At 39.6% G+C, this 21,077-nt stretch overlaps 1 protein-coding gene across 1 annotated transcript in view; it reads right to left on the bottom strand.

Moving 5' to 3' along the window:
• Positions 1 to 20,634, bottom strand: part of LOC139924037 (desmoglein-2.1-like) — a 32,276-nt gene extending 11,642 nt beyond the window's left edge. The window contains exons 1-9 of the mRNA XM_078285872.1: positions 20,570 to 20,634; positions 10,092 to 10,220; positions 9,023 to 9,178; positions 8,017 to 8,158; positions 4,246 to 4,415; positions 2,688 to 2,822; positions 936 to 1,121; positions 529 to 651; positions 89 to 276 (exon numbers count right to left, since the gene is read on the bottom strand). Of these exons, the coding sequence (XP_078141998.1) occupies positions 89 to 276; positions 529 to 651; positions 936 to 1,121; positions 2,688 to 2,822; positions 4,246 to 4,415; positions 8,017 to 8,158; positions 9,023 to 9,178; positions 10,092 to 10,220; positions 20,570 to 20,617 (1,277 nt within the window). The 5' untranslated portion in view covers positions 20,618 to 20,634. The remainder of the gene's footprint in view (positions 1 to 88; positions 277 to 528; positions 652 to 935; positions 1,122 to 2,687; positions 2,823 to 4,245; positions 4,416 to 8,016; positions 8,159 to 9,022; positions 9,179 to 10,091; positions 10,221 to 20,569) is intronic.
• Between the last annotated feature and the right edge of the window lie 443 nt (positions 20,635 to 21,077).

Here is a 21,077-nt window from a genome sequence, read left to right as displayed (position 1 = left end):
CACAGTATAAATTACCAGGGTTTTACACACACACTTTAATAGAGCACTTCGGGGATTAGGCTAAAAGGGAAATTTCAGTTCATCTCACCGAACATTTTCTGCAAGCTTTCCAGAGTCTGTATCAGTGGCTGGGTAGGCAGCGATCACCTTTAGTAACGAATTTTCCTCTGGGTTCTCCGAAACAGACACAGGCTTCACTGTGGGCCTAAAGGCAGCCCCCTCAGGCTCATTTTCCACTGCAATACTCACTGGGTAACTTTTGAGGTTCTTTGGCCTCTTTTTAGTTGACCCACCAGATCCAGTGCCCCCTCCAGCACCCCCTCCAGCCCCTTTGCCCCCTCCAGCCCCTCCTCCAGCCCCTCCTCCAGCCCCTTTGCCCCCTCCAGCCCCTCCTCCAGCCCCACCTCCAGCCCCACCTCCAGCCCCTCCTCCAGCCCCACCTCCAGCCCCACCTCCAGCCCCTCCTCCAGCCCCACCTCCAGCCCCTCCTCCATCACCTGCACCTCCTCCTCCTCCATCCCCATCCACCTCTCCCTCCCCATCCCCTTTTCCTCCACCCCCGCCATCTTCAGATCCATCCCCAACAGCCGGTGCCTTATTGTATACCACCACCCCAAGATTAAGATCAGGATTCTCTTCAAAATTCAAAGGCTGGAGGAAAAAACATAATTGGAGGCATATGAGTTCAAAATGAATGAGTGCAAAGAGATTTAAAAACAATACATGCATTCAGATGACTCAAATGGAATTAACATTTCTTGGAAGTTGCTTAGTCATAAGGCATTGAGAGGCATAACCTCAATTTGTTATTATGATTTTGATGATGAAAGACTTTAGACTTATAATGCTATAATGCATTATAAAGCATATCATTTTTGAATGTGATTATAACAAAGATAGTCCATACACTTAGCATATGCTTTAATCTGCTTCACCTTTTCAAGCATGAGAACCCCTTCATTGGTTTTGGGGTCTGTCTTTATGCTGAATATCCCATCGTCGTTTCCAGAGACAATATCAAATATGGCCTGCGAGTTGTCTGTGTCTTCCTCATCAGCATCCAGCACTTTGAACCTTAGGACCTCCACATGGGCTTTGTTCTCCATGATGCTACAAGAATACTACACCACCACAACACATTCAAGAAAAAAAAATGTGTTTCAAAATACTAAAATACTAGAACCACCTTTGGAAAGCCACGAGGAACATGGGATAGCAGCACTCCAAAAATCCCCAAAAACAGCAGACCATTTTTTTTTAATGTTGGCTTCATCAGGCTAATGCGAAACGTATTAGCCTGCTGAAGCCAAAATGAAAAAATGGTAAACTGAGACAGGGTCTTGCTGTTTTGGGGATTTTTGGAGTGCTGCTATCCCATGTTCCTCATGGCTTTCCTCATGTTTTAATGATAGCAGAGCATTCAGCCTAAAGGGCTACACGAGGAAGTGCACCTGCTGTATATTTCAACTAGAACCACCTTTATATGCCAAAATACATTACATGTGAGTAGAGAACAAGGCGTATACATGCTCAGACAGATGGTTAGTCGGTTGATAGGTAGATAGGTAGATGGGTGGGAAGGTAAGGAGGTAATTAGGTAGCTAGGTAGGGAGGTACGTAGGTAGGGAGATGTAAGATGACATGGACTTGACTTGAACTTGACTTGGTAATCTACATTTAGATTTGGGACTTGACTTGAGACTTGAGCCTCAAGACTTGAGACTGACTTGGGACTCGGGCAAAGTTGACTTGGTCACACCTCTGCCTCATACATTACAAGCACATGAAATTTGACTTTGTGTGCACATGCTTTTACAAAAACAGACTTACACAAGAGACACAGTTGGACAGGAATACGATGGTCTGCTACTTCTGTCTGCGGTGAATACACAACAATTTTTATTTCTGTATCATCCACTGCCAACTATCCTTTGTTGTACAGTACTAGTGCTGTACCTGCCCACTTGTCCTTCTTGCAAAGTCCTGTCCAAAGTACCATGCATTAATGCATAATGTGTATTCAGAGTGTAATTGTGTAATATGAAAACGTGTATGCAGCTAGTTAAATTCCTTGTGTGTGAAATGTAATTGGCCAATAAAGGTGATTCTTACTTTGATTCCTTAATACAAAACAATTCCAAACAGAACTTTTAACAGGTTGATGACAAATCTATGAGCTTTTTTCATAGCATCTCATTCAGCTTATTAGACGGTGATGGGGTTAATAAAGTTTCAAAGGAGCTTAAAAATGAAGTCAGCACATTCTCAGTTATTTCATTGTAAATTGGAAGCCAAATGTTTTTCATTATTTTAGTTTTGAACAAAATACACTTGAATTGAATGAACTGAAAGCGACTTGAACCCTGGCCTAGTGCTAAAGTTGTGCTAAGGAGGTAGCCAACGTCAACGTCAACTCAAACGAGCACAACTTTTTCACAATATGATATTCTGGCATGGTAAAAATTAACATTAAACAGATTTGGAAACTGTTTTGAACTGTTATCATGAAAATATTTAGGTGCTGATTTGACAAAATGATGTAGGTAGCAGCTATGGGCAACTATGAACATCGTCTCAACTTTAATTTTGGCGCTTATATTTACATAGGTTTTCACGATTGATGCAAGCCATCCTATCAACATCTATTCAATGTCAAATTGCTGGGAAAGCAAACTAAAAGTTCAAACCTCATCTTTCTCCAGCACGGGTCTGTGATCATTGATGTCGACAACTTTGACTTTAACAGTAGTGGTGCCTATGTTGCCATCAGGAGCTCCATCCATATCAGTTCCATTAATTGTCAAGACGTAGAAAGGCACTCTCTGTGGAGAACAGAAGCACCAACATATCATATCCAGTTATATATATATGTCTCCATCATCAAATGAGATACTGTACTTTGTTGGAATTGCCATGTTGTTGGAATTTCTACTGGTTGCCGATAGAGGTTGATAAATGTCAGAGATTATTTAAAGGAATAGTTCACCAAAAATGAAAAATCACTTATTATCATTATCTCACCCTCATGTCAGTGAAAACACTGGTGAAGTTCGTATGTCAATATAACATGCAGTAAATTGTCTAATGCAGCTTTGTGTCAGCCTTTTCCAAAACACCAGAAGTGGCTGGGCCTGGTTCTTTAGAGTTCCAAAAAGGGCGAAAAAAATGACCATAAAATTACTCCAAACAGCTCATGCAGGATAATCCAAATGTTTTGTAGCCAAACTATTGCACTGTGGGCCCAAAAGTCCAATATTTACCTCATTATCTCCTAGATTTTCCACACTTGTTCTGTACATTGCGGCAACAGTCACTACAATAGCAAGCAGATGTTGCCTTTAAATGCTGTCACAAATATTATGGGTAGTGTGCTTGAACGACCCAATTAAGTGGTATATACAACTGGGAAAGTCAAATTTTACATGATACCCAAGATGACAAGATGTGATATTCTCACACTGTTTAACTTTTAGGTGTAACACAACCTTTAGCCAATAAAAAAATATAATTTACATAACTGATGCGAATATTCTCTTCATTCTGCCGTTGCAACACAAAGTACCACTTGATTTAAAAAATAGTCACCAAAAAAGCTACTTTCATTTCAAGGTCCATTTTGTTCTTTTTGACTAAAAAGCACTTGAATATGCAATAAGTTGTATTTACGACTTTCAAACTCAGAAGTAGGAGCTCACAAGGAGCACCATTTTATGGTCATTTTTCCCCTTTTTGGAACTTGAAAGAACCAATCCCCGGCCACTTCAGTTGTTTTGGAGAAGGCTGATGAGGAGCTGCACTAGCTAACTCGCTGTGTTTTATGTGGACATACAAACTTCAGTGTTTTGACTGACTGGATGAGGGAGAGAAGATAATGAGTGAATTTTCATTTTAGAGTGAACTATTCCTTTAAATAAATCTATGACGTTTATCAACTTATTTTGACGACCAGTAGGAATTGCAACAACATCGATAGAACTGATCTCCTACACAAGACTCTGGCACACACACCCCACCCCCCACTTTTTATCCTTTGTAGGCTAAAAAGTGAGTTTTGAAAGCCAGAAATCTCAGCACCTATAATCAAGTAATTGTTGACTCATTGGTACTGATCAACAACCATAACCCCCTGTAGGTATATTATGGTCATGCGTTATGGGGCAGTAAAAACTGTACTTATTGCCTCTTAACCTCAATTGTGTCGCAAATATTGTGCCAAAATTGTTTCCCTGCAGGTAACTGACATACCTCTCTGTCTAAGGTATTGTCTTTGACGGAGATGAATCCTGTGGCTCTGTCTATTTTGAAGTGGACTGAGCCATCAGAGGGCTCCTGCTTGTCAATGCTGTAGGCGATCTTAGAGTGGAGATGGTCAGGCTTGTCAATATCAGTAGCAATGGCCTTGGCAACAAACGTTCCTGGGAAAAGAGACAGAAACAACATCCAGGCTTTTATTGTTCAAGCTTTTATCACCACTAGGTTAGATTACTGTAATACTCTCTGGCAATTCATTCAAAATGCAGCAGCATGGGTTTTACCAAGACAGGAAAACCTCATAATACACCAATTTTAAAATCACTACACTGGCTCACAATCAGCTCCAAAATCAATTTTAAAATTCTTTCATTGGTTTTTAAATCTCTTAACTGCCTGGTACCTATGCATTTAACTGATATGCTTGTTCCATATAAGCCTTTTAACTGTGCCTACAGCTAGAACCAAATGAACACCAGCCCTTGCGTGGATACTGTAAAACTTTCAATAGAGACTGGCTCTCAAATAGTGACAGACTATAAATATCACAAAATATATTACCAAAATGAGATGTTGCATGTAGTGGAACATGCTGACATGTTTATCTTGGTGCCATGGGTTCCGCAGTGGCGTGAAAGCTTTGAAATTCATTAGCAAACATAAGTCTACTGCTTGGTGTTCTCTTTTGCTGAGGTAAAGAAACGTTTTACGGTGCTTTACTCAGCTCCAACTTGAAGGTAATGTGTAGAAAGGATGGAGTGAAAATGGTGAGGGTTGGGATTCAGGTGGGGCATGCTTGCCTTTGCCTAGGGCCCCCACATCACAAGTCCACTCCTGGTTGGCGATGAATCCCTCTGACAGGGTTCCAGGTATATCCTTCAAAAGGGGTTCCACCTTGAACCATAAAAGCTTCTCCTATGCGGACAAGTGAAAGAAGCCTGTATGGTTCTAGTTAGAACTTTTATTTCTAAGTGTGTACTGGCTCTTGGTCTATCTAAATAGTGCCTAAATATAAAAAAATAATCCAAAGTGAAATTAAATCAGTTGATGGTATGGAGCTTTTTTCCTATCTTTATTCAAGAGCCTGGTCTTTCAATTTGAGAGCATGATTTATTGATTTCACTTTCAGATTTTGTAATGCTTTCCCTCAAATTCTGCCCTCGCACTCAAATAGCTCCTGCTTGCGCTTACATTTGCTCTGCTTCTGCTCAAACTGTATGCTGCACTCAGATATAATGTTGCTTGCACACAGATTTCCTGCGCTCCAGCTTCAGCCCTTCTCCTCGCACCGCTGCTTCTGTGCGCTCGTGAAACGTCTGCTCTCAGATTTCTGCTCTGCTCTCAGATTTCTGCTCTGCTCTCTGATTTTTTGTGCAACAACCCTGTCAAAATTCCCCAACCAATAGAATGCCAGGTGTAGTGTTGACCAATGAAATGATCCCTGCCTCGTTGCGGGCGCGTTCGCTTTACTTCTTAGAGCGTCCCGTACAAGCGGTTACTGTTTAACTGGGTTCATCCACTCCCGCCCTCCGGGGCTTTATTAAATACGACTTTTGGAATAAAAGGACAGTTAATGTATATACCAGCACCCGTACTTTTTCTTCTACTATAACAGCTACATAAAATAGTAGCTGTATAGCACACCAGCCTCCCGTCGGTGTGCTAGAGGAGAAAACGACGTCACCTTCATAACTGGGGAGCGGGAGTCTCGCGGATCGCTGGCCAACATGGACCGCCAAAGTCAAGGACCTCAAGTAAGTTTTTTTATTTTAGTGGTGCTATTACTTCCTTCAAATTGAATTGGTTAAGTCATATTTGCGGCACAAGAATACATCCATGATAATATGCTTGGCTTTCAAGTGTTGTACGTTATGGGAACACTGTTGCTAGGCAACTAACAACAAAATGGACGTCGCCGTGTTTCTTTTTTTCCTGTATTTTAGTGTTTAGGAATGGGAAAAGTACCAACAGCAAAAGTAACCAGCTAACACATTAAGACAGTAGAAAACAAAAGTAAATTCAATGAGCAACTACATTTTAAAAACGCAGTTGGTGTGTTGTGTATATATCCTTCTCTTCAAATGATGTTTACCGTTGCTGTGTCAAAGTCTGCTCTATCAGAAAGGTTTCACATATTATAAATACGGTAAACACGTCCCCACTTGCAGGTATCATATTCATATCTGTAACATATCTACAATTAAATCAGTTACATTGCCTATTAATGACTTCTAAATGATTTCAAAGCATTAGTAAATGATTTATTAACAATTAATGAAGCCATTAATTAATGCTTATAAACCCAGTCAAACCCAGAGAAATTATGAGTAGCTAAATGTGTATCTCAATCTCCAGTAATCACGCTGTAGCATTAACTGAGATTGGAATAAATTGGAATAATATCTGTGACACAACTTAAGGATTTCCTCAGCTTTAACAGTAACAGACCCCTCGTTGTTCAACTGGAAAGCTAGTGCTTAATGTCTGCAATGTAACTGATTTAATTGTAGATATGTTACAGATATGAATATGATACCTGCAAGTGGGGACGTGTTTACTGTATTTACAATATGTGAAACCTTTCTGATAGAGCAGACTTTGACACAGCAACAGTAAACATCATTTGAAGAGAAGGATATATACACAACACACCAATTGCGTTTTTAAAATGTAGTAGCTCATTGAATTTACTTTTGTTTTCTACTGTCTTAATGTGTTAGCTGGTTACTTTTGCTGTTGGTACTTTTCCCATTCCTAAACACTAAAATACAGGAAAAAAAGAAACATGGCGACTTCCATTTTGTTAGTTGCCTAGCAACAATGTTCCCATAACGTACAACACTTGAAAGCCAAGCATATTATCATGGATGTATTCTTGTGCCGCAAATATGACTTAACCAATTCAATTTGAAGGAAGTAATAGCACCATTAAAATAAAAAAACTTACTTGAGGTCCTTGACTTTGGCGGTCCATGTTGGCCAGTGATCCGCGAGACTCCCGCTCCTGAGTCATGAAGGTGACGTTGTCTTCCTCTCTAGCACACCGACGGGAGGCCGGTGTGCTATACGGCTACTATTTTATGTAGCTATTATAGTAAAAGAAAAAGTACGGGCGCTGGTATATACATTAACTGTCCTTTTATCTGTGTGAAATCTGTGCGCAAGCAACATTATATCTGAGTGCAGCATACAGTTTGAGCAGAAGCAGAGCAAATCTAAGCGCAAGCAGGAGCTATTTGAGTGCGAGGGCAGGGTTTGAGGGAAAGCATTACAAAATCTGAAAGTGAAATCAATAAATCATGCTATCAAATTGAAAGACCACGCTCTTGAATAAAGATAGGAAAAAAGCTCCATATCGATGGACACACACTAGTAATTTTGAATGCATTCAATGGGAAAGTGTTTTTCTAAAATAACTGATTTCTCCTCTGACTATTGAGGAAAGTGCCTGTAACTCCTCAGATTCTCCAGTACTTTTTCAGTGTTTTCATAGTTTTTCTCATTTTCTAGGGATTTTCCATCGCAGTTCTTGCTGGTCATCTGGTCTTGAAATTTTCTGTTTTTTCCAACTTGCCATGCAGGGACCCTTCCCAGCGGTGCAAGCAAAAGAGGAGAGGTTGATTTTGTTTTGTGTTGAATTTGGTCTAAGTTAAGACATAGTTTAATGTTTCATTGTCTCTAGGAGTGGCAATATACTTGAGCAAAAGCCAGCCACTGCTGAAAATATACAGAGGAGAACATTTTATTCTAGACAAGACGTTTTACCTGGTGGACTTGACTCTCTGACGCTAGCATGCGGTATGGGAGCAAAAACAGGTGTATTGTCATTCTCATCCTGCACATCAATCCTCAGGTAGATTTCGTCCTCAGCCTTGTTGTTGTTCCGATATCTGGCCTTTCCTATAAACTGTTGTACATAATGAAGGCACACACACACATACATACACACACACACACACACACACACACACACACACAGTTAAAGTGGTAATCCGTGAGGTGATATTTTTTTAATATTTTGTCTCCTCCATGTTTGGTGGTTAACACTCATTACTGTGCTGTTTTTTATTTTTATTTTGCCTTCATCTTTGGTGTGGGGTTTCTGCACTGCACTTCCCAGCGATCATCTGTCAACCAACAACCAAACAGTGTGTCCAGTACTGTGATGCCTTTTTCTTTGGAATTTCTGTTGATGCAGGTTGAGTTTCTGTAGGTGGCGCTCTTTTCTTTGTCTGTTCAGCCATGGTGGCTATCACTGCTCATGCTAACTACCCAGTTCTTCTTCTATTTATTACAAACAAACCGGAAATGTAAAACGCATCACTTCCTGTGCGCCACCAGACACTGTTTAGAACAGCAAATTTAAAAGCTTTCATGAACTGGCTATAGGTGGAGTCAGGTGTTTAAATGGCTTTGTTGAATACTCAATTCTGATTGGCAAATGAATGATTCTGCTATTTCTGAATATCAGACCACTGTTGGTCCATTTTGTTGATTTCTAATCAAATTAACTGGCCACACCTTGAGCCAGAAAGACTCCTTGGCTACCGCAGACAGTCCTGGTGGAAGCTGGTAAATTATTGTAGCTTGATTAATTGATTAATGTCTTTGGTAAGCAGCTGTGAAACCTTGTGTTTCATGTCTTAAATCAATACTTGACAGTAGTAAAACAGACATTTCTATATGAAAATGTCAAAGATTATTACTATAAAAGGGCAATTATACTATAACAAATACTACACAATGTGTTCACTTGTATGTGTGTACTCACTTTGTATGTCTCCATCTTCTCTCGGTCTAGTTTCCCTCGGACGTGCACTAGTCCACTAGTTTCCCCCACAACGAACAGGTTGATGGGGTTCTCACTGGCCCCAGGGCCCGTCAGAGTGTAGTACAGGGTCTCTCGCTTGTCAAAGTCTGACCTGATCTGAGAAATACATAATCAATATAATAATAATAATATTAATAATAAGTCAAATCATTTTAAAAGTCCATCCAGCAACTGAGGAAATTGACCACTGAACCTATTAACAACAATAATGCTCATAACCAATGAAGTCAATGAGAGTAGATGCATTATCAGTGTAAACACAACTCAGTTTACTCACCATTTACTTTGTGAAATAGAGTCTACCCACTTCTCCAACCTAGTATAAGTGTTAATGATATGAATGCAAAATCTTCAAAAAAAAATAAATTCTATCTATAAATGTAAAAAAATAAAATGTAGCACCTACTTAAGCAACTGGGGTGTAAATGGAGCCCTAAAGAAGCATTTCAGCACAATCAGGACTTAGATACAGTGTTGGGAAAGTGCAATGGAGAGACCTTGGTCTTGGTAAACCTGAACCAACCATTAGAAAAGAGGAAACCTGAGGAGGCCTGTCTCATGAAGCCACTTCAACATAGTATGGGTATTTTTGCAATAGCTGGCTTCACAAAACCAAAGAGGCGGGGTTTGTAACAAATCACATGGTAAAGAAAGTATTGATCTCCGTAGGGAAATTAGGTAACAGTAATATGATTCAGCCGGGAAAAGGAAATTCAATTTATATACATTTGGATCCGATAGCCTGAACATATCCTTTGTCAGCCAAAAATCACCCCAAATCTCTTTGGAAACTGTGATATCTACATAAATGCAGGGACTTGACTAAATTGACGCCCCTTACCATAAATTACTACTATTTCAGAAATATAACTCTCTTTTGTCTACATTGGTGATTGTTTGATAGTGATCCAGAGCTAGAGTTCATAATCAGGCCATCATTGCTGTCAGGAAACACATTATGTGAGAGCAAAGATAAGATGATGACATGTGATGTGAGGGAACATCTTACTCTGGCGACAACGTATGTTGGACTGTAGACGTGGTTCTCTTTAAGCTTCTGTGCTGGAATGACCCAGTTCCTCTTCTGGCGTCTCAGTGGTGGTACGTAGGCCTCACCACCTCCCAAAGACCCGTACAGCTGCAAAGGGTAAAGAAGGAGATGTCACCACTGGTGCCTGCACCATTAGGCAAGTTAGGCAGATGCCCCCCATTTTTTAAAAATATAATATTTAATCTAATATTTTCAATCTAATATTTAATTTAAAAACGAAGTAAAATATCTGCTCTGTCTGCATTTGCATTTGGATTGCTGCACCCCCTTTCCAACCGAAGTGGAGTATATTCCAACCTGCTCTAAAAATATCTGCACTACGTACCACAGACGATGGAACGATGCGATCGTGAATAGATAAGAATGATGACGCCATGCCTGCAAAGTGCGGTACACGTGTGAAACCCTATTCAATTTCTATGAGGTGTAAATAATTTGTCGTTAGATGGTTGTCAAACAGCATGATCATTAAAATGTTTTTTATTGAAGTCTCAAAATGCTAACATGACTCCTCTCTTGAACGGAAGTTTGCACAGAAGTTTGCTAGCTTGTTAGCATTTTGTGACTTCCAGAAAATAAACATTTTAATGATAATGCAACTCTTTGATAACTGTGAAAAGGTAACAACAAAATATTTACACCATATACATTTCACATAAATTGTCAGAACACAGAAAAAGCAAACACAGAAAATGTTGATTTTTTTGTTTTGCCCATAGAGATAGAGTGGGGCAGATCACTTGTACTGCACTTTGTGGGCGTGGCCCACAAAGTGCAGTACAAGATAAATGGCGTGAAACATCACGCCATTTATATCTACGGAGTGACAGCAGCATAATCGTTTGAACCATGAAATGCCAACTAACATTGCACAATTTATGGGCAAAGAAAAGGGAAAAAAAACAGCACAGGTGTGTTTCTCTGAAGACCATAACTATATCACCACCAGGTGAAAGGCTAAAAGTTATGTTTTTTTAAGCGAGAGTAGGCTTAGGTTGGCTAACATTCCATTTCGTGTTCTGTGTGCCGAACGTCTCTCTCTTTCTCTCTGAAACTGTTTAACATTTGGCAAGCTATCTAGTGAGATGTTTTCAACCGATTATTGAAGATGATACTGTTGTTACAGCAACAGGTAGGATGCCAAATTTCCTATATTTCTCAAAATGACCCAAGGCCCTTAATGAAAACACATCATGTCTTGTAGCTGCATTGCATTCTGGTCTACTGAGGCTACTGTTGGTGGAGAATGGTCGCTCTGCCTCTTCTACGATGGATTTCTCCCTGTATGATTGTTGAACGTCTCTTGGTGCAAAATGGCGGCTCTAGAAAGAAGCTCTTGCGCTTTGATTCTGAGGGACTGGCACCAAAGCCTGACGTTTACCGTTGGTGTTTTAGATAGCTGAAATATTTTTCTGGTATCAAAATCCATTGTAGATGCGCTGGAAATATCTTGAAGAGCTGTCATCTACGTTTCACAAGAAAAATACACCACCAAACAACAAAACCAGAAAGGCAAGATACATTGCCAATAACCAGTTTTAACAGCGTTAAACTATGCAGGTTTGAGAGAGAGTGAGGAGAAGGTGAAATACAGCAAGACATTGCTAAGTTGAACCCTGATCTGAAAGGCAAATAATAATTAAACATGAAATATAACATGATAATTTATTGTTGAAAAGCCTTTAATAATGGTATGCATTAAAAGGAGTTTCAAACAACTAGAGGAAGGGCCCTGTTTCTATAAAGGGGTGTTTGCTCAAGTCAATCACAAAATGTGACTATATATATATATATACACATATATATATGTATATTTATTGCACCAATATGTCAGTTTCCCGACTGAAACCAATGAATGAATGAACAAACTAAAGAGTACCATAGACATGCCAAGTCCCTATAGCAATACTATAGTGATTTTTCACTCATTTTTTTTTAGGCTGTATTTTAGCCTAGCTTTTTCTTTCCTCTAGGTTTGATTGCTCTGTAGCCTAGTTTGTTACTTGTCTTGTCAGCTCTGTGCATAAATCTGAATATAGCCTAAAGTAACCTTTTTATTGTGCCAGGAGTTCAGTGTCCTCATTGAAGCCACAGACTGAAATGAAAAAAATGTCTGCCACGCCTTCTCAAAGTTCCAAGCAGGTCACAGCTTGTTACATAACAACATGCATTTTAAAATCTTGAAAGGTAACAATCATAAGTAAATGCCTGTTTTTTTAAAGAACTACTTATTACTTTTACTAAAGCACATTTTTTTGCTTTAGTAATTTTATGTCTATATAAGTAATATTTCACTAATGTAACAGTACTTCCACTGAGTAGAATATTCTGGTTCTCTTTCCATCCCTACTTGACTCTCACTGCTCTATCAACACTGCAGTTGAATGTACAGTATATTGACTCAGTGCATAGCTGAGTATTTATTTGTCTTCCACTCTCTTTGTTCTGCCAGGTAGTGCAAGTCATGCTATCATCTGTGTCTCTCTGTAATGGAACTATGTTACTGTGATGATGACTGAATCAAATCCTGTGTGCACGCACTGTACTTGGTTAATAAATTGTGATTTTAATATTGCTATACCCTATTACTTTTACCTCTTTTTATGCTGCTATCTTGGCCAGGCTTCCCTTTAAAAAGAGTCTTTGTATCTCAACGGGACCGACCGGGTTAAATAAAGGTTAAATAAATTTAAAAAATTGCACTCAGCAGTTCTGAGGAGTGGCAAGTGGGTGCAAATTTGTGTGGGTGCATTACACTGGCCAGCATCGTTATTGTGAAGGCATTGAAGATCTATTATGGTGTTGTTTCCTTTGTAATCAGATATGCATCTGATCTAATTAAATGAATATGTCAGATTGTTCCCAAGCCGGTGAATAAGATCAATGGAATTTATTTGCATATAGTAGACATTATGAATTATCATGGGTGTTGGGAGAAACATGGAGATCAGCCAACGGCAGCTGTCCCGGTTTAACGTGTCTGAACAAGCCAGTCTGTATGGCGCTGTGGTAGCAACCGCTAAGTATTTACTAGTCATACCGAAACTGATGTTGAAATAATTGGTGTCCCTGTCGTATAGGGAAGCAAGTTAGTGCATGAAAGGTGACTGGTTCAAAATCAAAATACAAAACAAATACAAAAATATGTGGTTATAGGCCATGTCTACAGTAGATGTTTGGATTAAACAAGTGAAATGAACCCATGTAGAATGTGTTCAATATGTTTGCTTATAACACAACATATGTAGAAAAAAACTACACATACATTTAAAGAGGTTTAGTATTGAGTTTTACAGCAGGATGCTGGATGATTTTAAGGATTCTAAGTAAGACAGTGCATATCAAGTGCATGCCAATCATGCTGAGATCAGGGCCGGTTTTAGCCTGCTATATTAGGGTGGGCTGGTAGAAATAATAGGTGGGCAACTTGGGCGGTAGGTAGCCCAGAGGTTAGAGAAGCAGACTAGTAGTCTGAAGGTTGCCGGTTCGAATCCCTGGCCAGATGGCACAAAAATCTGGCAAAATGACAGCTGGCAACCGGAGGGTTGTCAGAGTCAAGATCAGATGCAAGCTCCTGCCATCGTGTCCTCAGGCCTCTCCAGCTTATGTTTGTGTATGGGGTGTTTGGATGGGTTAAATGCAGAAGATTAATTTCCCCATGGGGATTAATAAAGTAGTATTTTATTCTATTCTAATTTATAAAGAACAATTTGAAGCAGGGGAATTGGGAGGTAGTGAAGCAGCATTTCTAAGTTTGCTGTTACCCTATGATTTGAGTCAGTGGAGGGCAGATTGATTTACCCTAAAATAAAAAAATTCCTTCATCCATATTTTAACATAATCAACTCCATAACATTTATTTTCATGGATGAGCTTAGTTCTCAAATAAAATTAAAACCTAATCAAGTGAGACTTCTCACCATAGCCAATATTTGCAAAAATAGAAGGTAGTCAAACTGAAAAGTGACAAAGAAAACAACTAAATCAACTAACTCAAGCCTATACTCAAACTTCAATGTAACTATGTATATATATATATATATATATATATATATATATATATATATATATATATATGTATATTTATAATCCAACAGGGCAAAATAGCAACCTGAAAATCCATATGTACAGTATATCAGTCGTATATCCATTTCTTTATTTCTTTTTATCTATCTATCTATCTACAACATCAGTCTCCTGTTTCCCTTGGCAAAAATTCGAACAAATTCATCCATGTCTAAAGTATTTGTTATTGATTTCTCATGGGCCAAGATCACCAAATTCCTCTTTCTTTCATTTCCCTTCATCGAATAAATTTGAGTTGATGCAAATGGACTGCTGATGGAAATTCGCTAGTAGCTAAATCTGGTGCAAAGCATCTCTCTGAGATTACTGTTTTTGTACATGATCCCTTACTTATATTACTTATATATATATATTATTTTATTTCATTTATTTATTTCATTATCTATTTTATTCTATTAACTAATATTGTTATTCACATAATTTTTTGTTAATTTCATTCCTTAACATTGTCTTTCATAATCGTAATTGTGCTTTGGCAACACATGTCAAATGTCATGCCAATAAAGCCTATTGAATTGAATTGAATTGAGAGAGAGAGAGAGAGAGAGAGAGAGAGAGAGAGAGAGACAGCAGCGGTGGTCGAGCGAGCTAGAGAGTGAATGAAGAGAGGGAGCGGTGGTAGCGAGAAAGCCGGTGAATCAGAGAAATAAAATGTTATTTTCTGATTGTTTCACAGCGCTTACGTTCTAAAGCACAAATAAACAAGGCCACACCCCCGCACACCTCCGCACAACCCTGCGGGAAGTGCCACAACGCCTGATTTGGTGTGAATAGGCCACACTCGGGCGGACGGGTCTGCTTCAGAGCTTTGTGTGTTTGTGCCTGAACACGACGAGAAGTTAGAAACGGTACTGGTATTTTCTGTGCTATTTTTCCATTGGCTGAACAAAAAAAAAAAAATGTCTTAACTTTTGATTGGGTGGGCAAGACACACGTTTGGGTGGGCTGAGCCCACCCCTGCCCATAGCTACCACCGGCCTTGGCTGAGATGGATTTTCTATAGATTCAAGGGCAGAGATTACAAAATGTTATATCTTTTCCAGGCCTTATACAAAATAAGTGCTATGAATTACTTTTTTTTCTTTTTCTTTTTTAGAAGAAAAGGTATCTGTAACATGTGTTTGGTCCAAATTCTCAACAGATGTAAACACTGAATGAGCATGCAGGCCGACACTTACACATGTAAATGTGAGCCAATGAAGTTGTACCACTAGCTCCATATTTCTCTATTACTACTATTACTCCTACTACTACTGCTACTAGTATTACTACTATTACTACTGCTGCTCCTCTTCTTCCTACAACAACAACAACAACAACAACAACAACAACAGCGAGGTCATATGTCAGGGTCTGGACCTAGTAGGGGTTTGTTGTCATGCTCAAGGACCCTTCAACAGGTGGGGGAGAGAAAGATCTCTAACCACTAGGCCACCCTGCTTACCAAAGCAGGGATTGCCCGGGATTTGAATCTGGCACCTTAAGCAAGAATCATACCTCTATACCTAGGAACGAAAAGCCTCAAGAGACTCTACGTTTGAGAAGAAGGTCCTGAAGGCTTATTGGAGTAATTGTGACCTGGATGTGCCCAGCCCCCCTTACTTTGATCCTGCTTTAACCTGTTATTTTGGTCCAACTTCCCAGGTGTTAAACTGTAAACAGCATTCCTGTGGTGAACTATGACGCTGTGGTGAAGGAAGAAGACATTTTTGTGGATTTGGCACTATTATCACAACCCATGTGACTTATGAAAACAATTGACGTTTTCATCTAAAGTTCAAAATTAAATTTGACTTTACTGGGATGCAAATTAACTGCTTGGAAGTTTGGAATACGACAGCTGGGGGCATTGCCAGGGGTTAAAGTGGGCCGGAACGATCCGGAACGGCGTTCCGGCACCTTCGATTAATAAGTAAATAAATCTGATTGGCAGTTTCATACATAATAATGTCAAGCGAGTTCAGCAGGGCTGCAAACTCTCACGCATTGACCGTGAGACTCACGCAAATGACATTTTTCACACACTCTCACGCCACAAGTCCATTTTCTCACTCAGTGAAAAACAAATTCGTAACTGATAAAGAGACACTGACGGCGCACGAGACGAGACAGAGCAGCACCGTGCAGCAGAGAGTTATTCAGACCATCTGAATAGTGAGAAATATATACAAATCTATTATATTGTAATTTATTCCCATGCATGGTGCTCAGAGTAATCTCAGTCAGCGGCTCTTCTGCGTCTCTCCCTCTCCTCTCGCGCCGTGCGCACGCAGGCAGGAGTGAGAGTGAGTTACTATGGTTACGGGGACGCTCTGTGTCTCTGTAGCTCTGAAACTTTCTCGCGATTCCCAATAATAGGTTTTTAGGTTAGTATGCCTATGCAAAATCATGAATGTAAGCACCTCAATGCTGAAATCTAGTAATATAACATAATTTTACATTTTTGGTTAACATTATACAGGCAGGGGCGGAAATCACGGGGGGGACAGGGGGGTCCGGACCCCCCCTTCCTGGGACTAACAGAGAGTTGTCCCCCTCAATATATCATTGTAAACATAACTATATAATTTTAAATAATATAATAATATGCATTGAAAGCACTTGTGCTAATTATAGACGCAAAACAATGCGTTTTTAAGTTTCGAAAGATTGAGTCCCTCTCTCATATGCCTCACAGTGGTTTGGTCCACTGCCTACCTGCCTCCCCGAACCCCCACACACACACATTAGCCCTCGGTACGAGTGTGTGTGGAGGATCTCTGGAAGTGTGTCAGTGGTGGCAGACCTCCAGTAAGTAGCTGAGGTTAACTTAAAACAAAGGATGTGTCAGACATTTTTCTTTACTTCTACCACTCAATAGAATAAAACACATTCACAATTGTAATCAGACTACATTTTGTTCCGTTACCTCGCGGTTGAATCTTGTGCGTCAGCGTGTTGGTACGGAGCCGCGTCTCCTAATGCATGTATGTGTATGGAGGCAGGAGGTCTATCCACAATTAAAATCATCATAACTCGCTGAATTTTCGACCGATTTTCAAGCGGTTTGGTTTGTTACAAATGCCAGACATGTATTTATGATACAGGATAGTTGGTTAAATTAAAATGCGGGATTTCATACCAAAATACTTTATCTTTTGTAGATGGTAACAGTAATATTTCTATAATATAATATTTAAGATTAACTTACCCTATGTAATTAGGTTCTAAGTATATTATTTTTTTCTTACTGCATGTAAAATGGCTGCCACTATGTTATTTTGTTCATAATTTTGGAAATAAATGAAGACTTAATTAATAAAAAAGACATAATTACAACAAACATTATGTTAAATATAAGTACGTTTCTGGCAGGCTTCATAGCGTTCTGGACTTTTACACATTGACAGCAAAACATTAGAGATCTGCTTTTTCGGGAAAACTAAATCTAATTAGGCATATATTAGCTTTAGTTCAGTTAATGGGTGTTGCATCTCACCTACTACTGTAAATAACCTGCATGCTGTGTGTGTGTGTGTGTGTGTGTGTGTGTGTGTCTATTTGTCAGCCAGCCAGGTCAGTTAAAATGGCAGAGAAAAGAAAAACAGACATCCGATCATTTTTCAGTGCACCGAAACGCCAAGTAGAAAGACCCCAGTAATATCAAAGGCAATTTGATAAAATCTTCATAAGAAAGGAATGAAGTGCTTATGGAAATGTTTCATAATGGACCTCTATATACATTTAATACAACAGTACTTTTGGCGGCACCTTTGGTGTCCCCTTCAGGAATTGCTCTTGAGAAATTTTTCTGTTTATTGTCCCCCCCAACAGTGAAATGAAATATCCGCCCTTGTATACAGGGTTGCTGTTTCTTGACTCAATCCAAGAGGTTAGGTGGTGTAGAAAAGCAGGAAATTTGTTTAATGAATGGACTTCTGGTGACTTGATCGTGTTGCTTGCAGTGTAATGCATGGTAACCTTAACCAAAGTTTTAGTTGCCTAACCCTAACCTAATTTGATGTTGAATTATCATCTGCTGTCTAAGTCTCTATTTCTGATCATTTCTAGGTTTTTTTTCAAGCTGAGATCTGTACTCCCAGCATTACCCCTATTGAGGGTTAAGTTTAAAAAGGGCATATAACTGCTTCTACAGCTGCCAATTTTTCTCTGTCTCTTTCTGTCACTGACTGCTCAGTTTATGATGCAGTGGAGCGCAGATGGAGAAAATAGTTCTGGCAGGATTCTCTAAATCACGCTATGCTTACATAACTATCCACACCTATCACATCTCACTGCACTGATGTTGTGGTCAATTTAAATGTCTAAACACACATTCATTCTATATCCTGATGTGTGCTTACTGCTGCATGCTTTGCTGCTGTTATTTGTAAAGGGCTACACCAACTGCTGCTCCCACTCCGCTGCTCGGTAAAGCAACCATTCATGCCACTGCTACTGTTACTGCTTGTGTTGCTTACTCCCTCTTACAAGCTGTCTTGCTTGGAGCCAGATGAAGAATCTCCGGAGGCACCATCACCATCCGCCTCTATCCAAACCCGCTGTCAGACCTCTCATCTGGCAAATAAAGTCCACTCATACCGCTTCAAGAAGGCTTTGTCAAGGACAGGATCGTGTTTAAGACTGCTCATCCCGTGGCTACCGCCTGCACTACTGCAACTCCCGCTAGAAGCGAGAGTCCCAACTTGGATAACTGTGAGCCCTCACTCAGTCATGAATGTCCGCTTCAAGCCCTGGAAACCAGTTTTTTCCTGCCCACTCCATCTCAGCGGCTCATTAGACCCAGGCATGGACCCAAGGAATTGAACTCAGGTCTCCTGCTTGTCTGCAGTCTAACTCCCTGCGGGCCATGTGACTCATAAAGTGGTGAACTTTATGGGTCCCTGCTGTCGCCCCTGGGGCCCCTGCTGTTGCGGGGCTAAAAATGCAATGAAATGGGCGGGAGAGAGGAATGGGGTTGTGGGGTGGTGGGGGCTATCAAATCAATCTGATTAGACATCCAATGACGTCCATTCCGACATTTACAGGAGGCGGAAGTTTGTAGGCGCCGGAGCACCAAGGAGTTATATAACTCCACATTAAAAACATATCGGAACCTGGCTAAAAAGTCACAGGCATGACAGATAATATCCGATGGGGATACCAGGTTAGAAAAATTATATTGCGTTATTTACATATTCAGAAGAAGCCTAGATAGTGTCATTGTTGAATTATTTCAGCTGCTTTGAACGATGTTAAGACCTAAAGCATTAACTTAGCACATTATTCATGTCATTAGTAAATCTATCTACACCATTTAAAACGGACTATTGACAGAAAATGAACCCATAGGCTGTTGGAATTGTTTAATAAACTGCTGATGACCACGCTAGTGCATCTGGAAAGGTAAAAATATGTTTCTGTAGCCTACTGAGATTCCAGCTTGCGCTCTACTTCGCGCAAAATATACGCATTGCTGCTTCTGGTGTGAAAGCCCCGTTACAGTCTTGTGGCAACGAGTAGCATTAGCATAAGAAGTAATAAAACATGTTATTTTATTATTATTTATTATTCAAGACAACACATAGTTATTTTCCTGAGGCGGTGTGAATATTTTAAAAGCCTAGTTCTAAACTGAATCTATAACACATGGATTTGCCATAATTTGAGCTCATTGAGGATAAAGAGAAAAACATTTCTTGTACGTCCTGTTTAAAAAGTCATTTTAGTGTCATTTTAATGTATTTTAAATTCCTAAAACAGCAACATAACACATTGTCCCCCCAGAAATTATATTATAACATAACTTACAGTATTACTTGAACTATTGAAAAGCAATATAATGCATAATTCTGTATTTTTTCATGTACTGTAACTCCCTTTGTACATTCAACACAGAGTTTTGGTCCTGTTAACACTAGAAAGACCAGTGACTTGGGTGGGTTTAAGAGAAGGCCAACAAGCCATCAATTGAAGTGGGTCAATATAATTATAACTTCTATTTCCTTGCATGATTTTGAAAATCGAACAACACTGGTTTGGACAGATAGTGGATCTAGGAAAAGTCATGGAGGGACATTTTGGAAGTTGTACAAGCTATACATAGCACTATAAAAATAAATAAATAAATAAATAAATAAATAATAATAATACTAAATAAATATGCACTTGTTCATACAAAGGCCAAACCAATCTATCTATTGCCACTGCTGAGCACAAGCCCTGCATCCCCATATTATTTCTGTCTGTGCCATATGTACAATGTTTCTCTCTGTGTATGTGTTAAAACAACCTCTGATTTGAAGTGTGTAATTTTAGTTTTTCATGCACACACACACACACACACTCACACATATAAATGCAAAACTCACCATCACAGCCAGATTTAGCAGCAAAACGGTGGCTGGCAAAGACTCCATGGCAGGGTCAGCAGGTAAATACCGTTCCTCCAAGCAGGTTGTATCAGAGCCAGTGTTGTAATGTGGAGAGGTCCTGATGCCAACAACAACAAGCCCTCACAGCATGGAAAAGCTTCTCTCGCAACATCCTCTCCTCTTCCTTAAATCACCTGTCACTGTTCACTGGCTCCTTTCTCACTCCGCCCACGTCCTCCCAGCTCCTCCTCTTCCCCCTTCCCTGCTCGTAACTCCTCCTGACATAGTATTTACTGTGCTATGAGATGCTTAGAAAAAAAGTTTACTTCGGTGCACAAAAACAAGCAAGTATTCTTTTATTGTACTTTTGTTGTCCTTAGAAACAATAAGTTTACTTCGCTGCACTTTAACTATAGGCCTACTTTATTTTAAAATAAGAAAAAGAGCAAGTATACCTTTATTTTACATTTGTTCTCCTTGCAAAAGGTACACTTGAGAATAGTAT

Source organism: Centroberyx gerrardi, chromosome 9 (assembly GCF_048128805.1).
Source record: "Centroberyx gerrardi isolate f3 chromosome 9, fCenGer3.hap1.cur.20231027, whole genome shotgun sequence".
Taxonomy (NCBI): Eukaryota; Metazoa; Chordata; class Actinopteri; order Beryciformes; family Berycidae; genus Centroberyx; species Centroberyx gerrardi.
The sequence above is the reverse complement of the archived record's forward strand: the minus strand, read 5'-3'. Positions and strand labels throughout refer to the sequence as shown.